General features: G+C 39.5%; 1 protein-coding gene across 1 annotated transcript; it reads left to right on the top strand.

Annotated features, from left to right (window-relative positions):
- Window positions 1-1086: 1086 nt before the first annotated feature.
- On the top strand, window positions 1087-12511 carry LOC310692595 (vomeronasal type-2 receptor 116-like; the record flags this gene model as incomplete). The annotated part of the gene is made up of 5 exons (XM_083473538.1): window positions 1087-1322; window positions 1995-2286; window positions 9970-10197; window positions 10402-10528; window positions 11117-12511. 5 exons carry the CDS (start codon window positions 1087-1089, stop codon window positions 12016-12018), a joined length of 1785 nt encoding a protein of 594 aa, XP_083329664.1. The 3' UTR covers window positions 12019-12511.
- Window positions 12512-17847: the final 5336 nt, after the last annotated feature.

The following is a 17847-nucleotide window of genomic DNA, read 5'->3' on the forward strand; positions in this document are numbered from 1 at the left end:
TCCTTGCCTATGATTTTGTGATGTTACAAATATAATTACATTGGAAGATTGGCTTCTTGTCTACCAGCTGCAGTAATAGATGCTTTTGGATTCACTATCTGCAGTCTGGGTTCAGAGCGCTCCTCCTAGACTGGTGAACACTGCTTTTTTACTGGAAGCCGAATCACAGGACAAAGTGATGCAGTGACTTTGGGAAACTGTGGGATAACTGCTTCTCCCAGGGCATGGTGGGAACCATCAACAGTTGCAGGAATGAAGGATACAGCACCATATATGGACAAGAAAACATCATGGGGGGAAATTGTCACACGCAGGAAAGAATAAGGATTACACTTAGAGTTCCTCACTTTAAACTTTATAAATTACCTAATATAGCAAGACAAATAGAAATCACAAGACTGTAGCTGTTATCTAAGAGATTGTTATATGTACATGGAATACAATGGAAATTATTAACATAGTGGAACACAGAAATAATGAAGAATGAAGCTATCAAATCTAGCATGCATGGGGGCCAGTTTAATGAAATTAAATAATTAGACATTTGAATAATTGGCATTCATAATTGCATTAATTAAATAAAATTGGTATTCTTATAATGAGGTCGTTATTGGAGCAATATTGGTAGATCAATAAGTAAATATATTTTAAAATTAATAATAGTAATATTTTGGCAGTTCCCCTACTGCTGATGTGCCATAGAATCCAAAAACACTGCACAAGTGATTCTCTCCCCTATCATTACTCAAATTACAATAATCAATCCACCTGACTGAAACTCCAGATGTCACAGTGGAAAAAAAGAATCAACAAGCAAGCCTGAAATGATTATAAGCTCCTCTGTGCTCCATAGACAACTAGGCTGGGCTCTGTTACTTATCAGTTATCAGTTTCCCTCTTTCATATCAAACCACTGCATCTTATTTGGTATCCAAGGCATTCTGTTGTGACAATGTTCAAGCTAACAATAAGGTGGATACATGTCCCTTAAAGTATCAAATTGACAGAGTCAGCTGCCACCCAATTTGTCTTGTTCAGGTCAGGTGGAGGAGAGGAATAATACTGTAGAGAGAAGCAGGGGAGTCCATGCACACAAGGGAATTTGCCATCAGGATGTTGCTCCTGCTGCTCCTGCTGCTCCTCAATATAGTGTCCCAAGTACAAAGTGCTAAATGCGCCACAAATCATCCTGTTCATGTTCCACACGAGTGGTATGAGCCAGGAGACCTGGTCATTGGTGCAATGGCATCTCATATTTATTACATAGTCCGCAAGGTTTCCTTCAAGAACCACCCTTCCCAGGACTTCATTGACGCCCCAATGTAAGTAACCGTTAATTAATATTATTTTAATTATTCCATATATGCTGTATCTTAAAATAACTTTGATTGATTTGAAGGGGGAATTGCTTTAGAACTTTATTTTTTAAATGTGTGGATAGATGTTATTCGAAATCTCTGTGCATATAGACTTTGTGTGTATTGTCAGTGAAAAATAAGCTTTTTAAAAACACCAAATCTATAATGACAGAAAGAAAAGAGAGTAGGAGAAAAAGAAAAGAGATGGCATTAAAAATAGGAAAAGCATATAGCCAAATAGTATAGTAGTCAAAGTTTTGATGATACCCAAATTTTCAAAGTGGCGAAAATAAACATGGGTTGCTGAAGATATAAAGAAATATGCAACAGCTTTTTTAATTACATAGTATTCTTAGATTGCCCAAATAAGTAAATAAATTTGCTGGCTTCATCCTCTCCTCATAGGGAGGCAGGTGAATCTCTCCTATCTAGATTCTGTGCACTGTTTAATTTTCCCAATAATAATAATAATAATAATAATAATAATAATAATAATTTATTATTTGTACCCCGCCCATCTGGCTGGGTTTCCCCAGCCACTCTGGGCGGCTTCCATAGAAACCAAAAAACACTAAAATATCATACATTAAAAACTTCCCTGAACCAAACCAAACCAAAACCTCACTTCATTTGCAGGGTGTTGACAAAGTTCTACCAGCAAATCCTGGCCTTGGTGTTTGCTGTTGATGAGATCAACGAGAATCCCAGGATGTTGCCCAATGTCTCTCTCGGCTTCCACATCTATGATAGCTATTATGATTCAAAGATGACCTACCGAAACACTCTGGACCTGATCTTTAAATCACGTCACTTTGTTCCCAACTACAGGTGTGGCATCCAGAAAAATGTCATAGGAGTCATTGGGGGACTTAGCTCTGATACCTCCTGGTGCATGGCAAACGTCTTAGGTCTTTTCAAGATTCCACAGGTACAATATGGATTTTGAAAAACAGAGATTTCACACTTTCCTTGCATTAGGAATCTACTGATTCATAAATATGGAGTGAGGAAATAGACAAAGTAAAAGGGCCATAATATGCATAACCAACAATGTGTGTAAGAAGGGCAATTTGTGTTTAATAGATGTAATAGGAGATTTCTGTAAAGCTGCCAGGTTTGTAAAGGAGGCACCTAGACTGGTTCATATACATCAATCCTGAACGCACTGCACTGGCTTCCTGTGAGCTACTGAATATAGGACATTGACATTGGCTTCATAGGCAAAGATAGCTGAGAACACATTAACTAAAAATATTCTTCCCCTTAAAAATCAAGATAGTCCTTTCCCAAAGTATGATGTTAATCAACATTGTTCACTTTCAGAGGCTAATTGAAAAAGTGTTTTCTTGCTATGTTCTGGTATTTGTCATGTGTCATTTCAGAGCGTTATATAGTGGTGTCAGCATTGTGCTATTCTGCTACATTGTAGTATTTCATTTTAGTTGTTTTAAATAGTGCTGGTACAGTATTTTATATTTTACTGATATTTTATATGATTTGGTTTATAGTGCTCAGAGAAGAATAGAATATACAATCTAATGGAGATCTTCAGGATTTCCCAGGAAATCTTCCTTAGAGAGTTCTTAGTAGGTAGAGAATCAAGCGCTCCCTACATTCATTACAAAGTTTACAGATCAAAAGTACATGGTCAACAATTTCTATCACTCCACTTCCATCTTGGAATTTTGCTTAATCATCCACTTAGTATATTAACATGTGCCATTATAAATGCTCCCCTATTCTTCTTTTTTAAAACAATAATATTTATTAAATTTTCCACTTTAACAATCCAATAAAATCATATTAAATATTCCAAATTATACATATTATTCAACCATCAACAGTCCAAATATTAGGCGAAATTATAAAAAAAATGGAGGTATCTTCCCATGTTCTCAGGCCGGGGTGGTTCTGATCATCTCATACTTCTGCTGCTTTCATAATTTTCATGATAGTTCCAATAAATCATTCCGATATTAATACTTATTACATTTCACAGCCTCTGAACAAGCAAGATAAAACAAAACAATATATTATTTGTGGAATTTACATCCCGAGTTCCCTCTGTATGTTCACGATGTCTCTTCACAAAATGATGTTTCCACCAAGCCAGCCCAAAAATCTTCTCAACTTGGGCAGCAGCCAAGTCAGTCCAGATAAAATCAAAGCAAGGCATCTGCCCAATGCTTTAAGACCAGCTGTCCTTCAAATGGTTAACCTGTCCAGGGAAGGTTTTACCATATAAAACTGGGAATGCAAATATTAAGTAAGATATTAAAAGGCTCTGCATTTAATTTGACAAGCTGATCTACTTTCGGTCATGGACGCTCATTTAGTTGGAGCTGCGTCATTTCGATTCTAATTCCAGGCAAACTTCCCAAGGTTTTTTTTTGCATCACTCCAGTCATTCTCCAAATCAAAGTTGGGAAACTCTTTATCCTCTTCCAAATATATCTGAAGTCGAATACTTTGAACTTGGTTTTCCACTTTGAATAATTGTTATTTCCACACAGTTAATGACTATTAGAATCATATTATATCACCAAATAAAGCACCTCTCCAGTCTCGCTTGCTATAAATAATCAGGCAGTTGGTTCGTTCAGAGGAGGATTTTGCCACATAACATAGCAAAACGAAATATAATAATAAAGAAGGCTGAAACACACACCCCTTTCAGTTCCAACGTACCAAGTCTACATAGATGTTTATCCTTTTTCCATTCGAATCCTTTTTTGCACCTCATTGGCTGAATTAATTAGCAGAGTAGTTTCTCCCCCTTCGCTCAGATCATGTCCAAAACGTAAATCCAGTTTTTCATCTTAAGAACTAGAAGCTTGCTGCTAATTGGAGGCGACTTTGGAGAGTTGCCAAGAAACGTTCCAGGCTTTCCACCCAGCTGCCCCCAGCCCCTCCTTCTGAATTTGGGGCCAGGTGTTGGGAGATCTGTGGGTGAGCTGCCACTCCCCAGCCTGAGGAGTGTAGGGTGGCTGATTACTCCCATCTCAGCCTCTGATTCCAGAACGTACAGCGGTGATGGAATTCAGCAATCGTCCATCGCAGCTCGCCAGAAGCTCCTCCGCCAAATGCTCCCCTATTCTTCGATACAATCAATATGTACAAGAATGAAGCTGTGATGATGCCATAATAATAATAATAAATATCAACAGAAAACATTGAGCAAGGTTATCTGTGTTTTCCTATGTAAGCTGGGGTTGGTGCTCTCCCTAAACTTGGTAAACTTGGCATACAGGTTCAATATATATCCAATATTTTTAGTGTGCGTGCGTGCACGTGTTTATATTTGAATAAATTGGAATATCAGGAGTTCTTGTTTCCACTTGGAAACGTTTGGCTTTTGCTTTTTCCAGATTTCATATGGTTCATTTGAACCAGCCATAAGTGATGGAACCAAGTTCCCTTCCTTTTACCACATGGTCCCCAATGAAGACCTTCAGTATCAGGGAATTATCCAGTTACTTCTGCATTTCAGATGGAAATGGGTTGGGCTCATCACTCCCTCTAATGAAGCTGGGGAACGTTTCTTACAGACAATTGAGCCAATGCTTTTCAAGAATGGAATCTGTTCAGCATTCACAGAAAGCGTTAAACCCAATATACATTATAACAGTAACTTACTAGAAATGCTGGAGGACTCAAGGATTTTGTCACCAACTTTCACAACAAGCAAAGCTAATGCAATTCTTCTATATGGAGAAAGTAGATCTAGTATATGGTTGTCAAGTGCTTTAAGCATGATGGAGTTTACTCAGCTACTATTTCCTCAAAAGAAGTCACATGAAGGAAAAGTATGGATTACAACTACCCAAATTGATTTCATATTATATAGCCTTCAAAAAAAAATTAATGTTAAAATACGAATGCTCCATGGTGCTATATCCTTTGCAATTCACTCCAAGGAGATTCACAACTTTAAAGACTTTCTTCAGAGTGTATACCCTCATTGGACAGAGACAGATGGTTTTATCCAAGATTTCTGGGAAGATGCATTCAGTTGTTCACTTCAAAATTCCACTATCTCAGCAACCATGTGTACTGGGGAGGAGATGCTGGAGAGCCTCCCTGCACCATTTTTTGAAATGAGCATGACTGGCCACAGCTACAGTGTTTATAATGCTGTCTATGCTTTGGCACATGCCTTAAATAGCATGCACTTGGCTGCAGTCATCTGCAAATGGAGAGGTGGTAGAGGAAGACTCTCTCCTCAATATGTAGAACCTTGGCAGGTATTGTTCTCTGTTACAAAGCCTTCACTGCATTGGTACATTATGATAGTTGGCATTTAATCATCAGTAAAGAAATAAAAGAATAAAACTTAAGAAATTAAAAATGAACCTTAAGTAAATTTATTGTATGAAAGATGGGAATTAGAATATTTCCTATAATGATACTAAACAGACTTTAGATGACACAGACTTTCAGAAGCAACAGACTACAAACAACGACCTCCTTCACGCTGCAAACCCCTCCGTTTTCTCCAAATATCCCTCCCCACTTCTCTCTGTCTCTCTTACCTCTCCAGTTACCCAGTGGTGTAAGACTGGGGGCCCCGGGCGCATAATTCTGAGCAAGTACAACCAGGACCCCAACCCAAGGCACTGGCTTTTGCAGGGATCTTCATATCCAAAAGAAAACAGAAGACATCGACCAGTTTTTGAAAATAAATGGGCTGCAAAAAATCTCTCAAGAAAACAAGATAATGTTGAACCAAAAAATTACGGAACAGGATGTAGAAGGTTCCATTCAGAATATGCAGTTGGGAAAATCTCCAGGGCCGGATGGCCTAACCTCCAAATAGTACAGAACTTTGAAAGACTGGATAATACAACCACTAAAGGAGGTTTGTAATGAAATTCTGGAGGGGGGAAAAGCGCCAGAATTGTGGAAAGAAGCATTTATTACACTTATACCGAAAACTGAGGCTGAAAAGACACAGCTTAAGAACTACCGACCCATATCCCTGTTAAATGTGGATTACAAAATATTTGCTGATATTTTGGCCAAAAGGTTGAAAAAAGTATTAGGGGAAGTGATACATAAGGACCAAGCTGGCTTTCTCCCAGGTAGACATTTGTAGGACAACACGAGGAATATAATTAATATTTTGGAGAAGTTACAAGAAGAAATTAATACTAAAGCTGTTTTGATTTTTGTGGATGCCGAGAAAGCCTTTGACAATATTTCTTGGAGCTTTATGAAGAAAAATCTTCGTGGGATGGGGGTTGGTCAAGAATTTGAAAACGGTATAAGTGCAATTTATTCAGAACAAAAAGCTAAGTTAATAGTGAACAATGTGGTGACATGAATTTAAGATAGAGAAGGGGACACGACAAGGCTGCCCAATCTCCCCATTACTTTTTATCTCGGTCCTGGAGGTTCTGTTAAACATGATTAGAAGGGACCATTTGATCAAAGGTATAATGGTCGGAGCTAAACAATATAAATTGAAAGCTTTTGCAGATGACCTTGTATTGACATTACAGGAGCCAGAATCTAGTACTAAAAGAGTTTTAGAAGTGATTCATGAATTTGGTCATGTGGCAGGATTTAAGTTGAACAAATCAAAAACTAAAGTTTTGGAAAAAATCTAACAATAATTGAGAAAGAGAAGTTTCAGAATGAGACAGGTTTAACAATGGTTAAGAAAGTTAAATACTTGGGGATTAACATGACAGCTAAAAACAGGAAATTGTTTAAAGATAACTATGAAAAATGTTGGACGGAGGTTAAAAAAGATTTAGAGATATGGTCAAATTTGAAGCTTTCCTTGCTGGGTCGAATTGCTGCTATAAAGATGAATGTATTGCCAAGAATGTTGTTTTTGTTTCAATCATTACAAATTGTAGACAAGATGGATTGCTTCAAGAAGTGGCAGAAAGATATTTCTAGATTTGTTTGGCAGGGCAAAAAGCCCAGAATAAAATTTAAAATATTAACTGATGTTAAAGAAAGAGGGGGGTTTGCCCTGCCAGACTTTAAACTTTATTACGAATCAGTAGCTTTCTGTTGGTTGAAAGATTGGCTACTTCTTGAAAATACTGATATTTTGGATTTAGAAGGTTTCAACAACGTCTTTGGGTGGCACGCATATTTGTGGTACGGCAAGGTTAAAGCCCATAAAGCATTTAAAAACCATATTGTCAGGAAAGCATTGTTTAATGTCTGGACAAGATACAAAGACTTACTTGAAAATAGAACCCCAAGGTGGTTGTCACCAATGGAGGCGAAGGCTCAGAAAAAGCTCAATATGGAGGCCAAGTGGCCGAAATATTGGGAAATTTTGGAGCAGGAAGGAGACAAATTGAAGTTGCAGAGTTTTGAGAAACTAAAAGATAAAGTGCGAGACTGGCTTCACTATTATCAAATAAGAGAGGCCTTTAATCTAGATAAAAAATTTGGCTTCCAGGTGGAAAAATCAAAACTGGAAACAGAACTGTTAGAACCTAAAACTAAGATTTTGTCAAAGATGTATAACTTGCTGCTAAAATGGAATACTCAGGATGAAATAGTCAAATCTGCTATGATTAAATGGGCACAGGATGTTGGACATAACATTATGTTTGCTGACTGGGAACAGTTGTGGACCACTGGTATAAAATTTACGGCATGTAATGCCCTGAGAGAGAATATTATGAAAATGATCTATAGGTGGTACATGACCCCAGTCAAGCTTGCAAAAATCTATCACTTGCCTGATAATAAATGTTGGAAATGTAAAGAGACAGAAGGTACTTTCTTTCACCTTTGGTGGACGTGCCCAAAGATTAAGGCTTTCTGGGAAATAATATATAATGAACTGAAAAAGGTATTTAAATACACCTTCCCGAAGAAACCAGAGGCCTTTCTCTTGGGTATTGCCGGCCATTTGGTGCCAAGGAAGGATAGAACTTTTTTTCTGTATGCAACAACAGCAGCAAGAATACTCATCACAAAGTACTGGAAGACGCAAGATTTACCCACTCTGGAAGAATGGCAGACGAAGGTGATTGACTACATGGAACTGGCAGAAATGACTGGCAGAATCCGAGACCAGGGAGAAGAGTCGGTGGAAGAAGATTGGAAAAAATTTAAAGACTATCTACAGAAATACTGTAAAATTAATGAATGTTAAAAGGACGTTGGATTGGAAACAAGTGGTGTTAGTAAGAAGATTAATAAGAATATGTAAACTTGGATTGATAATGATGGGAATTATATTTTTATCATAGTTTAAGATGCTGAATAAGGTTAAATGACAGAGGGCAAGAACTTGCTGAACCAAATATCTGAATTGTAATACAGAAAGGGAGGTGTGAAGAGGTCAAAAAACTAGTGAATAAGATACAATATTTGGAGGTATAATTTTTCTTTTTTCTTTTTTCTTGGGGTGGGTTGGTGCTTGTTATGACTTCCTTTTCTTTTTGGTAACTGTCTTTCTGTTGAATATCTGTTTTGCTTTGTATTTCTTACTATTCTTGAATTTTTTTCTCTTTTCTGTGCTATGTATTTTATGTTTAAAATCTGTTTAAATTTGTTTATGAAATTTAATAAATATATCTTTAAAAAAAAGAAAACAGAAGAGCAGCCCATCAGGGAGTTGCCACTGCCTGGACACGTCCTGGAAGGCCCCGTCCCCAACTCTTCATCTTTCCCTGTCTGTAAACCACCAGGGGTTTCTGGGCCCTGAAGCCTTGCTGGCTGACCCCCAGAAGAGGCTAGCAATTGTGTGATCACCATCTCAAGACCCTCCCCAATCCTCTCTCTCTTACCTGTCCAGTTACCCAGTGGTGTAAGGTTGGGGGCCTGGGGCCCATTGGCCCTGGGCACATAATTCTAAGGAAGAACAACCAGGACCCCAACACCAGGCACTGGCTATTGCAGGGATCCTCATATCCAAGAGAAAACAGAAGAGCAGCCCACCAGGGAGCTGCCACTACCTGAGCACATCTTGGAAGGCCCTGTCCCCAACTCCTCATCTTTCCCTGTCTGCCAATCACCAGGGGTTTCAGGCCTCACTGGTAGGTCCCCAGAAGACACTGGCAACTGTTTGATCACTGTCTCTAGACCCTGCGTTTCTCCCTTCTCTTCTGCCTTTGAGTCTGGATTTCAGTCTGCCACAGCCTCTTCCTGCTCCCTTAACCCTGTTGCCTTTTCTGCTTCTGACACCTCCTCCTCCCAGTCTGCTCCCTCTTCTGCCACTGACCACTCCTTGTCCGCTAGCTCTGAGCCTCCTTTCCTTGGGGTGTCCCTTTCGGGTTCTCCAGCTGCTGCTTCCTCCCACTCCTCTGCATCCAACATCCAACCATGCTCAAATCCACTCTATAAACTATGGAAAGGTCCAGTCCGATGTTCTCATGTTGCATTCCTATCTTTTGAGAACATAAGCTCCCATCTCTTCTCTTACATGACTTCTAAAATTCCATCCCTTTCTTGGATACAGACAAAGGCTGGTCTCAGGCAAGCAGGTCTATGGTCTCTCCATCTTTATGCAAGTCTGTTGAATGTTGAATTGGCACTGATTCATGATTCCCTACTCCTCCTTTATGTCCAACTAAAATATGAATGCTCTCCAATGTGAACTGAAGTGTTCAACTTTGATTCTCTTTCCACTTAGCTCCAGTCATTCCTGCAGAGAATCTCATTCAACAACAGTGCTGGAGATGAAATTACATTTAATGAATATGGAGAGTTAGCAGCTGGCTTTGATATAACCAACTTGGTCACTTTCCCAAATAATTCCTATGTCAGAATCAAAGTGGGCAGGTTGGATCCTCAGGCCCCTCCAGGTAAAGAGCTCACCATTAATGAAGACAGAATCAAATGGAACAGACGCTTTACTAAGGTATGGGAATACTGATATCTTCTTAAGTTTGTATGATGCTTAGAACAGCAGCTTTTTACCCCACTCTATGTGCCACTTGTGTACCTACGGATCATTTCACGCTATTAGTCCTCCTATTTACTATTACATCACCTGATAGTGGATATTTGATAAATTCCCCAAAACAATATCATAATATTAAACTCTTCCTATCTATTTGGATAGGTGCCACCGCTTTCTGTATGTAATGCCAACTGCCATCCTGGTTACGGGAAGAAAAAGAAGGAGGGGGAGAAGTTTTGCTGCTACGATTGTGATCCATGTCCAGAAGGAATGATTTCAAATGAGAAAGGTTAGAGGTGATATCTGAAGATAATGCAGAATCTCTGGGCTCCTGGAAATTTTGTTGACATTAAACTGCTGCAGGAGAAAAGGCTTACATTAACAGATGTGTTCTTCTCACAGTTTATAGATAACATCAATATATTTTAATCTTTAAAACATCTTGAAGATTTCTTTTTTAAGTGGAAGCTAATATATTTTACCTCCAACTTCTAGAAAATTAGGGTGGAATAGAAGTGGTGTTTTCTCCTCTAAGAATGAAGTGGTTTGACAATAGGGTGAAACTATTATCAAACTCGCTTTTCTGAGATCCAAAGATTTCAGCTTTAATGCATTTCTCATTTTGTTGTACTGTTTATGTGGCTCTAAGAAAAAGCAGGGAGACAATGAAGGGGAAAAAAGATGTCACCCATGTAGAAAATTCCAGAATTGATACACGCGTTTTATTTTTGATACACCTAGTACAAAAGCATTTGGACTTGAAGCTCGTATACATTCTGACATAGAAAACACTATACAAAATGGACTAGTGATGAGGGAATTCTTAAGAATACTTTTGGTTGCTTCAAATTGTCACACACTGTTTGTGTATTTTCAGACATGGATACATGTGTCAGTTGCCCAGCAGATCAGTATCCAAACAGCGGCCAGGATCTATGCATTCCTAAGATTCCAAACTTCCTAGCCTTTGATGAAACCTTGGCCATTGTTTCATCTTCCTCTGCACTTTTATTCGCTCTAATTACAATTCTGGTGCTCAGCATCTTCATTAAGCATCGCAATACAGCCATAGTCAAAGCCAACAACCGAAGCCTCACCTATGGTCTCCTTATCTCCCTCCTCTTGTGTTTCCTCTCTTCTTTGCTGTTTATCGGAAAACCTAATATGGTGACTTGCCTTCTCCGACAAACTGCTTTTGGCATTGTCTTCTCTGTGGCCCTCTCCAGCATCTTAGCCAAAACCATACTGGTGGTTTTGGCATTCATGGCTACCAAACCAGGATCCAATATGAGGAAATGGGTAGGCAAAGAACTGGTTTATTCCATTGTCTTTTCCTGCTCCATTGTCCAAGTTGGAATCTGTGTCCTCTGGCTGGCAACCTCTCCCCCATTCCCAGATGTGGACATGCACTCAATGACGGAAGAAATCATATTTCTATGTAATGAAGGGTCAGTCTCCATGTTCTATTGTGTTTTGGGCTACATGGGATTACTGGCCACTTTCAGCTTCACGGTGGCCTTCTTAGCCAGGAAGTTGCCTGACAGCTTCAATGAAGCCAAGTTCATCACCTTCAGCATGCTGGTCTTCTGCAGTGTTTGGCTCTCCTTCATTCCAACCTATCTGAGCACCAGAGGAAAATACATGGTGGCTGTGGAGATCTTCTCCATCTTTGCTTCTGGTGCTGGGTTACTGGCTTGCATTTTTTCCCCTAAATGCTACATTATTGTGGTGAGGCCTGACCTGAACAACAAAGAGCAGCTAACACAAAGAAAGGTATAAATGACAGTGGAATTTGTGCTTCTGTTGAGTCTTATGGACTTGGTGGCGGGTATCACTTTCCGAGTTCTTGCTCTGGATCTTTGTAGAGTTTGCTCCTTAACTGTTTTGTCTGCCAAAGATGTCCCAAAGTCAATGGGTACAGATTTTTCCTCAGGTTCTACTCCGAAAGCCTTTTTCACAAATGAGTAATGCTGTAAAGCAGTGGAGGTTTAGGTTCAAAATTTCCATTTCCTAGGTGGGCTCCCTTCCTAGGTTTACGAGACCCATCTGCCCTTCATTTCCCTCTACAGCACCTGCAGTAGCCACCTTTTTAAGCATTGGGCCCACTTTTGCTCTCATCTGCTATGTCCTGTCTTTGCATGCAGAGAAATTCCCTAACAGACTGAGGATTTGAGGCCCATTGGCTGCCCTCACCTGGTTTAGGGAGCCAGCCAGTTGTATCTGATTCATGGGATGTGGCTGCTGTTGCAAGCTGACAATTTCTAGGAGCCACAGGTGAGAACTGAGTGAAGGGGTGGGGATCAGAGGTAGACAAACTACCCCAGAAGGAGCATGACTTGGTCCCCACTAGAGTTACTACCCCTCCCTAACACTCCATACACCCCTGTCATGTATTAAAGGTAAAGGGACCCCTGACCATTAGGTCCAGTCATGACCGACTCTGGGGTTGCGGCGCTCATCTTGCTTTACTGGCCGAGGGAGCCGGCGTACAGCTTCCGGGTCATGTGGCCAGCATGACTAACCGCTTCTGGCAAACCAGAGCAGTGCACGGAAATGGCGTTTACCTTTCCACCGGAGCGGTACCTATTTATCTACTTGCACTTAGACGTGCTTTCGAACTGCTAGGGTCGCAGGAGCAGGGACCAAGCAATGGGAGCTCACCCCGTCGCGGGGATTCGAACCACCAATCAGCAAGCCCTAGACTCTGTGGTTTAACCCACAGCGCCACCTGTGTCCCTTAAAAATTGCTGCCTCTCCCCGTCGGGGAATCGAACCCTGGTCTCCCGCGTGACAGGCGGGGATACTTACCACTATACTAACCTGTCATGTCTTACTGTATATTTAAAGCAAATGGAATCTTAATAGCAAAACTCTCAGCCTTTTCATTTAGAAATGGTTAAGTTCAGTTGATCAACGTTCTACATGTACTGTATAAATGATTGTTAATAAAAAGTCTCTTATCAATTACTTCATGGTATCTACAAATTCATCTTGGAGACAAAAAAGCGTACCAGAAACAAAAAACATTGTGAAATAGTTAAGGGCTCTACATTCTTTATCTCTAACACACAAGGCAGCTGAGGAATAGACGAAGGAGAAGTTTAAAACAGCCATTTCCCTTGTTTTTTTAAATAGTTTTAAGAAAGAAAAGGAGCAGAGATATGCAACAATATCTGGAGGAAAACACATTGGATATTACTGACACTAATAGGACAAATCTTTTATTTCTGAATTATACTTCTAACCAGTTTGAAAGAGAGGCGGCAGAGAATATCTCAAGAAAGCCCATTTTTAAGAATACAGATGTGTTGTTTCTAAAGTTGATTCTAAAGTCTATTTCTGTTATAATAATTTTTATTAATTTTCAATTACCATCCAATAATAGCATCATTAAAACAATATCAAATTGTAATACTAATACTAAGCACTCAAATACTGAATCAGATAATTTAGGTGCCCCTCCCCACATGCTAGATGATTTCCTTTATTTCTGCATTCCAAAATCTTAATAATTTCTATTATATTCCAGTCAAGATAATAATCCCTTATACAACAACTGCAATATTAATATTTTCTATTTGTATTGACACATTGATTCATAGAACTGCAAATGAGGCACTCAAACTATATCCTTGTTCTTCCAATGTGTAGCAGATATGCTGTCCATAGTGTTTCTTCCAGTCCTTCTAAAATGTTGTGTCTATTGTGACAGAAATGTTAGTTCCACAAGTATTTCTTTTTACTTTTTTCTCCTGCCAGCAAATGGATAAATAACAGCTGCCTCTGACTGGCTGTGGTTCCAGGAGGGAGAGTTTAAAAGGAGCCGATTTCAAGGGAGATGGGGTTAGACTGTGGTTAAGAGTGGGGTTGAGTTGAGGTGGTTGAGGAGGGAGGTTGGGAGTTAGGTAGGGAGATAGGATAGGAGTGTGGAGGACGGAGAGTTGGTTATGGAATAAAACATCCACTCTGAGTGTACAGTGAAGGACTGAGTGTATTGTCCTGCAGGAGTAATAGAACCAAATTTTGCTGGGAGACTGAGGGTGAGACAGGAGAAGAAGGAGCTGAAAGAGATGAGTCTACTTAGGTCTCAAACTAATCTGGAGGGGAGAGACTCTTCTGAGGAAAGAAGAGACTTCCAAATCCCAGTGAAGGAAGGGGGTGAGCCCTTAAGACTATTACTGAAAGTACCTCAGGAGCTGCATTTGTGAAAGGGCTGGGTAACTGAAGGAAAGTACCGCCTTAGAAAGGGACCGAACTATAAAGCCCAAACCTCAGAAACTGAATTGAAGTGAACTAGCATATTATTATTCTCGACTTATATTATACTACCTTGCTTTAAAAAATAAATCGTTATTGTTTATTTAAAGAACACCTGCTTGAGATTCCAGCTTTTTGGTTATCCCCCTCACAAAGATCACCCACAGAATATGCTGGGATAGTTAGGTTTTGTTTTTAAGCCTTCGAGTCAAAGGTTGTTGGTGTGGTGGGAGCAATATATTAAAGTGAGAGCAGGCACATGGACGTGAGCAGTAACTGAGGCGCCAAGCTTGGCACATCCACCTTGTCCAAGTTCTTGCTGTTCTCCATCATGCCTTGTGTGCATCTGATATCCCATTGATTCTATAATCCAGTGCCCCTACTTCTTGATAAGGCAAGGATGCTATCCAGAATTGCTGCCACCATTCAGTTAATGTGATGGCAAACCATGTCTGATCAGTGTAACATAGGGGGGAGAGTGAAGGATGCCCCAGTACTAACAAATTTGGAAGTAGGGAAAGGATGGGGCCATTTCAACTCAATCCTGCTGACCTTGTAGGTTCATTCCTTGCCTATGATTTTGTGATATTACACATATAATTACATTGGCAGATCAAGCTTCCTGTCTACCAGCTGCAGTAATAGATGCTTTTGGATTCACTATCTGCGGTCTGGATTCAGACCGTTCCTCCTAGGCTGGGAAAAAAAACGGTGAACACAGCTTTTTTACTAGAAGCCGAATCATAGGCCAAAGCGATGCAGTGACTTTTGGAAACTGTGGGATAACTGCTTCTCCCAGGGCATGATGGGAAATATCAACAGTTGCAGGAATGAAGGATCCAGCACCATATAAGGATGGGAAAACATCATGGGGGGAAATTGTCACACGCAGGAAGCAATAAGGATTACACTTAGAGTTCCTCAATTGAAACTTTACAAATTACCTAATATACCAACACAAATAGAAATCAGAAGACTGTAGCAGTTATCTAACAGATTGCTATATGTACATGGAATGCACTGGAAGTTATTAACATAGTGGAACGCAGAAATAATGAAGAAGAATGAAGCCATAAAATTTAGCATGCAAGGGGAAACGTTTAATTAAATCATATAATTGACATTTGAATAATTGGCATTCATAATTGCATTAATTAGATAAAATTGGTATTGTTATATTGAGGTCGCTATTGGAACCATATTGGTAAATCAATAAAAATATATATTTAAAAAATAATAATAGTTATATTTTGGCAGTTCCCCTACTGCTGATGCGCCATAGAATCCAAAAACACTGAACAACTGATTCTCTCCCCTATCATTACTAAAATTACAATAATCATACTACCTGACTGAACCTCCAGATGTCACAGTGGAAAAAAAGAATCAACAAGCAAGCCTGAAATGATTATAAGCTCCTCTGTGCTCCATAGACAACTAGGCTGGGCTCTGTTACTTATCAGTTATCACTTTCCCTCTTCCATGTCCTTTAAAGTGCCAAATTGACAGAGTCGGCTGCCACCCAATTTGTCTTGTTCATATCAGGTGGAGGAGAGGAATAACACTGTCGAGAGAAGCAGGGGAGTCCATGCACACAAGGATATTTGCCATCAGGATGTTGCTCCTGCTGCTTCTGCTGCTCCCCAATATAGTGTCCCAAGGACAAAGTGCTAAATGCACAACTAATAATCCTCTTCATGTTCCACACGAGTGGCATGAGCCAGGTGACCTGGTCATTGGTGCAATGGCATCTCATATCTATTACATACACCCTAAATTATCCTTCACGAAACACCCTTCCCAGGACTTCGTGGATGCCCCAATGTAAGTAACTGTTAATTAATATTATTTTAATTATTCCTTATATGCTATATGTGACAGAAAATAACTTTGATTGATTGCTATAGAACTTTATTTTTTAAATGTGTGCAGAGATTTTATTAGAAATCTCTGTACGTATAGGCTATGTGCATACTGTCAATGAACAATAAGCTTTTTGGAGTCTAATTGTGTAAAGACAGATAGAAAAGAGAGTAGGAGAAAGAGAAAAGAGATGGCATAAAAAATAGGAAAAGTATATAGCAAAGTAGTATGGTACTGAAGTTTTTGATGATACCTAAATTTTCAAGGTGGCAAAAACAAACACAGGTTGCTGAAGAGATGAAGAAATATGCAACAGCTTTTAAAATTACACGGTATTCTTAGATTGCCCAAATAAGTAAATAAATTTGCTGGCTTCATCCTCTCCTTATATGCAGGCAGGTGAATCTCTCCTATCTTGATTCTGTGCACTGTTTAATTTTCCCATTAAACAAAACCTCACTTCATTTGCAGGGTGTTGACAAAGTTCTACCAGCAAATCCTGGCCTTGGTGTTTGCTGTTGATGAGATCAACGAGAATCCCAGGATGTTGCCCAATGTCTCTCTCGGCTTCCACATCTATGATAGCTATTATGATTCAAAGATGACCTACAGAAACACTCTGGACCTGCTCTTTAAATCACGTCACTTTGTTCCCAACTACAGGTGTGGCATCCAGAAAAATGTCGTAGGAGTCATTGGGGGACTCAGCTCTGATACCTCCTGGTGCATGGCAAACGTCTTAGGTCTTTTCAAGATTCCACAGGTAGAATATGGATTTTGAAAAACAGAGATTTCATGCTTTCCTTGCATTAGGAATCTACTGATTCATAAATATGGAGTGGGGAAATAGACAAAGTAAAAGGGCCATAATTTGCATAACCAACAATGTGTGTAAGAAGGGCAATTTGTGTTTAATAGAAGATTTCTCTAAAGCTGCCAGGTTTGTAAAGGAGGCACCTAGACTGGTTCATATACATCAATCCTGAATGAACTGCACTGGCTTCCTGTGAGCTACTGAATATAGGACATTGACATTGGCTTCATAGGCAAAGATAACTGAGAACACATTATCTAAAAATGTTCCTCCCCTTAAAAGTCAAGATAGTCCTTTCCCAAAGTATGGTGTTAATCAACATTGTTCACTTTCAGAGGCTAATAGGAAACACTGTTTTCTTGCTATTGTTCTGGCATTTGTTGTCTGTCACTTCAGATCGTTATATAGAGGTGTCAGCATTCTGCAATTCTGCTACATTGTAGTATTTCATTTTAGTTGTTTTAAATAGTGCTGGTACAGTATTTTGCTGATATTTTATATGATTTGGTTTATTGTGCTCAGAGATGAATAGTATTCACAATCTAATGGAGATCTTCTGGATTTCCCAGGAAATCTTCCTGAGAGAGTTCTTAGTAGATAGAGAATCAACCGCTCCCTAGAATCATTACAAAGGTTACAGAGCAAAAGTACATGATCAACAATTTCTATCACTC

Source organism: Podarcis liolepis, assembly GCF_965112155.1.
Source record: "Podarcis liolepis genome assembly, chromosome: 13".
Classification (NCBI taxonomy): domain Eukaryota; kingdom Metazoa; phylum Chordata; class Lepidosauria; order Squamata; family Lacertidae; genus Podarcis; species Podarcis liolepis.